The following is a 6,140-nucleotide window of genomic DNA, read 5'->3' on the forward strand; positions in this document are numbered from 1 at the left end:
CATTTTATAGCTATCTAATATAATGCTTGTGTTTTTTATATATTTTTAATTATAATAAAGCCGTCTGACTTGATGTTTTTGTAAGTTTCTGTTGTATAGCAGTCTGACATACAATATGTGGTTGATGAATTGTGCATGGCAACATATGTCCTACAGTTGGTAATTGTACAGTTGAGGTCTTAAAATATTAACCCGTAAGATGAGTCTATAAACTGGCCTGAAGGTCCAGGCACAATATGAGGGTTTCTAATACATAGGGTGCAGAGCTCATATAAACAAGAAAAAACACTAACATTCTGTTTGCAATTATTTCTAAACAATAAATTGTACACCCCTTAAGCATACACGCAAATTAGGAAGGATGCTTGTAAAAATTACTTGCGGGGGAGTGGGGGGGGAGATATATGTGGTTTTCAGTGTGGCCCTTTGATGATGATCACAGTGTCATTTTGCCAAAAATTAGAACAGTGCTACTGAAATATGTGTTATTATTCCCTTTACATAGTGTAAATATAATCAAAAACAATATTTTCTTTTGTATTAACAATATGTTCATCTGAAATGATACTTCGAACTGATGAAAATGAAATAAAAAGGGTGAGCATTTAAATGTGACATTAGTTCCATCTATTGCAGGTCTGTCAGTCACATCACTTATGGTATGACCTTTCCAACAACTTTACAGGAAAAGTAGCCTTTGATATGCCTCACAAACTTCTGATCTCGAATTCCATAGATCAGAGGACTCAGGAGCCTTGGTATAATGTTTGTAAGCAGATAATTAATGAAGGCAATGAGTCTTCGATGAGCTGGGAAAAATGGGATGAGCACCATATCCAAAACAGGGGCTACATAAGACAACATGCACAACATTAGCTGAACACCGTGTAAAAGGATGGTATTCCGTGCCTTTTTAGCTGAAGTTTGATGATAGCCAGATGAGGCTATTCTAGCAATAAAAAGAACTCTAAAGTAAGTGTAGATTATTGTTATCCACACAACAGACATATAAAAGCACTGTGTAGCAATTGTCTTTTGTACATTATACATTGTGTTGTATACAATAACTGGTTGGCAGTAGATGACAGAATTAAAAAAAGAAATAGATTTCACTGCTGCAATAATGATAATATCGACTATTGGAGGAACAGCTCCGATTGTCCAAATCAAACAGATGAGAATGTAAGTCCTGTTCACTGTGCAGATCTGAGAATGATGTAGTGGTTTACCAATGGCAATGTAGCGCTCTATTGCCATCCCAGCCAAAATCAAAGGAGTATTCATATGAGTAGTTGAACCTAATACTAACAGTGTACAGCAAACAGAAACATTTACATTAGGCAATGTATATGTCAAAACATACAAAGTCACTGATATGCAAATCATGAGAATGTCATTGATTACAAGGTTAATATAGAGAATGTACCTTGGGTCACTGTGAAATACAGTATTGTGGAAGAAAGTGACAACTAACATCCCATTTATGCAATTAATGACTAGGCCAAGAGAAACAATAACAATATTTTTTATAACAGCTTGCTGGTAAGTGTCCTGAATTTGAACTTGGTCCGTAGTAATGTTCATTGCCCTGGTTCTCTCTGATAATTACCTGGAAAAAACAATAATTCCAGAAAACCAGAATGTAATCAAGACTCTTAACATTTTATAAATGTGTCAATCCCTGTTTGTTGTATAGTTAAATAACTTGCAACTACCTCATATAAGTTAACAGTCCAATTCCAGCTGCTTTTCATTCCTTTAGCCAGAAGGAAGGTTAGAGTGGACTGTTAGATTTGTTCATATCACCACTGTTTTATAATGTATCAACACCAAGGGATTTTGGTAAATTTAGCCACTCCCCCTTTTTAATTTTTTAATTTTTTAATTTTTTTAATGTGGGCTCCCCCCTCAGCTCAAATCTCAGTTTCATTTCAGTTTTTGTTTATGGGTAGGAAGTTTCTGATTAACTGTGTAGCAAAAATGCAGAATTTTATAAAATATTAACACGGAGCACCACTCTAAATACATGGAAACAACTATCAGTTATTACTGGTTAATTACAGAAAATGTATTAATGTTATGTCATGCCACCTGTTTCCCCTGATCACTACAACTCCCTGGGTTCTGATGACAACTCAGAGGAATTGTCACGATACGGCCCCTCCCTCCTCCTCAAACTGTGCATGTGTTCCTTAGTCTGTAGTGCCACGCCCTCCTGTGTCGTCCACCTGATCCTTGTTGTATGTAATTGTCGAGTGTGTGTGTGTGTGTGTGTGTGTGTGTGTGTGTGTGTGTATAAAAACTTGCACAAACATCTTAGGGCCACATTTGCATTCTCCCAACACATGGAAAGGAGTGATACCAGGTGCAATGATGAGCTCCAAGTGTCAAGGTGTGGTACTATGTGTTTGTTCAACTTGGTGGGATAATCCCTACAGAGCACAGGGAAACTAACTCGAAGGTTCTGCTCCTATTGGTCCAGTGCGGACATTATAACTGACAGACTCCTGCCTGTTGTGTATCAGATTAAAGTCACTCAAGGAAAAAGGGAGCTGACACTCAAATGGGTCCACCGTAACCAAATCAGACCACACAAAGCTGTCATGGAATGGAGTGAGAATGCAGAGTAAACCCCCAAGTTGCAGAAAGAGTAAACTCCTGTGACCTAATGTTATAGTTATCAGTACTAGAGAGATTAGAATCCTGAGACTAATATTCTCCTAAATCCTACTTTTCTCCCCCTTTTCTGTTTTTCATGCAGCCTTCTTCCGCATATGTACACATGATAATATACTCAGTGAAGTAAACTATGTAACATATGCCTCATAATCTAGCAATAGCCTTCACGCTCCTGGCAAAGTGTGCTGAACTGATCCTCAGCCCCTTTACAACTGCCGCCACCCCTGAAATTATCGCACCTAGGCCTAATTCAGGAATTGTCCTGAAAGAGAAGTCCCGACTGTTGATTACTATCTGCCACCTACACACCCAAAAGGTGTTTGTCAAGTTGAACCGCTGCAAGGTATGGGCAAAACAGGAGGCCAAAATGCTTCCTATGAGCACCCTTAGCCACAGCAACTGCTGTGGGATTCATCCTGAGTATTGGAACCTCCGCAGTGAACACTATCAGCCTAGCCACTGTCAGACGACATGTAGGCAGAGATTCCTGACATTAAAACATAGTTTGCCATGCAACAGGCACAGTTACAAGCTATTGGACAGAGTGTGAAGGGCACTGTCCTTGTACTCAACACCCATAGCATTGCTCTAAGACCCTACAAACCGTTAACGCTCTTCTATCAGTCATTCAGACTATTGGCTGTGACTATGCTCACACCGAACTCATAAACATGCTAATGTCTGATATGCTGCAAGTAAGTTCCTCAGTGGATAGCCTCACCATGAGCAACATTCCCCATGGAAAGGGATACTAGATTAGATATCTAATACCCCTTTCCTTAGTACAGGAATGTTTGACTGAGGCTACTAGGGAAACATCTGCAAACATCCAGGCCCACTTAGTGTATACTCTATTTAGCTTATCTTATGGATGGTCACTACAGGGCTGTGGTACATTAACCCAAAAAGTCTGATTAGGTAAGGGAATACAACTGGCAGTGTAATGTTGGTCATATGTTAGCATAACATCCACTGCGAGGGTGCTTACTAACCAGGGCCTTACCAATATTTCAGCTTGAGTGGTGGTTACCTGGAATCTAAGAGTAACGGCGATGAGATTTTGTGCATGGGTCAACATGGGCCTAAGGCCACAAATACCAATAGTGCTATGCTACGCTATGAAAGGTTTGCTGGAGAATATGTAGTGGATATTTTTAGTTTGAGTGTTACTCTATAGAGTAGAGTTTCTGTCATGGTAGGCTACAACTGCTGGGCTTTGCACTTTAATGTATGTCTCTCCTTGCCAGAATCCAAGATTTACTATGTTTTTGAGCCTGTAGATATTATCTGTGGCCTATAGGTAGGTTGATTAGGAATGCCAATTCTCTATCTTGGGAATTAACATAGATGGGGGCTGCACTACATAAAGTATCTGTCCTTATAGAGTTCAGAGAATAGTCAGTGGCCTGGATGTACACTTGCTATCCCATCTATCCTTAAACTAGATGATCAAAACCTTAGAATAACTAAACCAAGACACCCAGGTATAGCATGTGGATGTTGTATTGCACCTGTCTTCTGATACCTGCAGTCTCCACACGGGCAGCCTGATGCCCATGACCTTGACCATCATATCAAGTAGGGGAGATGTAGTAGAAGCTGCAGCCCTCACTTTTACGACTACAATTAACCCTAAGGTAACCCCAACACCCCTCACAGAAGGTCTCCTTATCAAGATGCTGTGGAATACCAGTCTCCATCCTTAGGCCCTAGGACATTCACCCCTAGGACAACTCATAACATCCAATCTGAGAAGCCTCCTTTATAAACACTGGAAGCATCTGGGTTCTACTGAAATGGACCCCCATTCTCTTATCAGCTCTTCAAAGCCACTCTGTAAGAAAGGTTTATTACTCCAAGGACACAAGACATTACTCAGTCAGGCCTGATTGTATGGACTATGAATCCACAGTGCCCCTCAGTGACTATAACAGACACCCCCATCTGGACTTATTGACCACGTATGGCCAACAATGCCCTGTTATATACATAACAGTCTCAGCACACTCAATTCTGAGTGAAATCTAAAGATTTTCATCACTGCATTGTTATGAAATCCATTTTCTCTAAATTTTATTAATACTTTTTATGTCTTGTTATTTGGTCATTCATGAATTTATTATGTCTATGCCTTAACCTATTATTCTAGTGTTTGCATATTACCTTTCATACATATATTACTTAATGATTACCTCCTCATCTCAAGTATAACAGACAGAGAAAGATTATTTGAATTATTAATATTAGGACAGTACATTACTTGTGTAATCATCATGCTTTCTAGCTCCCTTTAGCTCTCTTTTCTATCCTCTTCTATATCTCTATCTATGTCACTCCTTCTGTGTTTGTCATGAAAATGTAACTGCTTTACTATATATAATTGTGTGCTTTATATCACTTTTAAGAACATCTGCACTACATCTAGAAATATTTGGACCAAAAGACAGGTGAATTAGGATAACTGAGCCCACCTGTTACACTTTAAAAGACATATCTCATAACCAGATATCACTATATAATTGTTTAATTCCCCTATTTCTCTCCTTTTGTGTTAATTTTTTTATTACTCCACCAAAACCAAAGATGAGACAAAGAAAGCATGAACATGCATGGACAAACCTAGTATTATAAAAATTGATGCTTCAGAACAAAGAGTGAGTTAAACTTGAGTTAAAGTTGGAGGAAAAGCTGGAGTTAAAGTTGGAGAAGTTGAAACCACTTGCTAGAATAATTAAGTACTTAGAATAGTGTCTTTGTAACGAGACATGATGAGGGGGTTGAATGCTGAGGAAAGTCTCTGTAACAAAGAAGTGTTTATTTACAACACAAACAAAACCAAAACAAAAACACAGAACATTAAAAACACACTAAACCGCAATAACGTAGCAAAGAGCAAAACCAGAAAGCACTTGCGTGATGTGTTACATGTAATGTACACAGGGTCAACCACCAAAAACAGACAACAGACAACAGAACAACAGGTGTTTAAATATCTGTGCTAACAACGAACATAACTAAGAACAGGTCTGACATGATCAATGAACATGGGGTATGATGATGGACAAACACACACACAGGGAGGAGTCTAGGAGAGGGGGGCCATGCCGTGACAGTCTTATTTTATGTCTTGTATCTAGTTTGTTAGTCTGTTGTAAGCTGTTTAATTTGCTTTCCACTACAATGTCAACATAGTCAATTCTTTTTCTCATAAAATTAGAATTAATCCTGTTTGGCCAAGAGTAATTAGCCAACCTTTCTATAAAGTGTAACGTTTCCACTCGGAACAGGCGAGAGGCAGAATGCATGTGCGGGGGGCAGTTTATTAACAGAGGAAAACACAATCATTGAGGGCAAAATAACAGGGGCAAGGAGAAAACACTGAAGCAAAATGATACACAAACTAAACAAATGGAAAAGCAACGGCAAACCAACGAGCATAATTAATCACAATAGAACACACG

The 6,140-nt window shown here is 38.8% G+C and overlaps 1 protein-coding gene across 1 annotated transcript; it reads right to left on the reverse strand.

The window, feature by feature from the left end:
* Positions 1-654: 654 nt before the first annotated feature.
* Positions 655-1,584, reverse strand: LOC113574250 (odorant receptor 131-2-like). The gene has a single exon (XM_027005021.2). The coding sequence runs from the start codon at positions 1,582-1,584 to the stop codon at positions 655-657; it is 930 nt and encodes a 309-aa protein (XP_026860822.2).
* Positions 1,585-6,140: the final 4,556 nt, after the last annotated feature.

Source organism: Electrophorus electricus, chromosome 7 (assembly GCF_041902795.1).
Source record: "Electrophorus electricus isolate QZ-2024a chromosome 7, ASM4190279v1, whole genome shotgun sequence".
NCBI lineage: Eukaryota > Metazoa > Chordata > Actinopteri > Gymnotiformes > Gymnotidae > Electrophorus > Electrophorus electricus.

Bases quoted from the DNA above. Each gene is read 5' to 3' on its own strand.
- LOC113574250 (XM_027005021.2), bottom strand. From the start codon at position 1,584: ATGAACATTACTACGGACCAAGTTCAAATTCAGGACACTTACCAGCAA.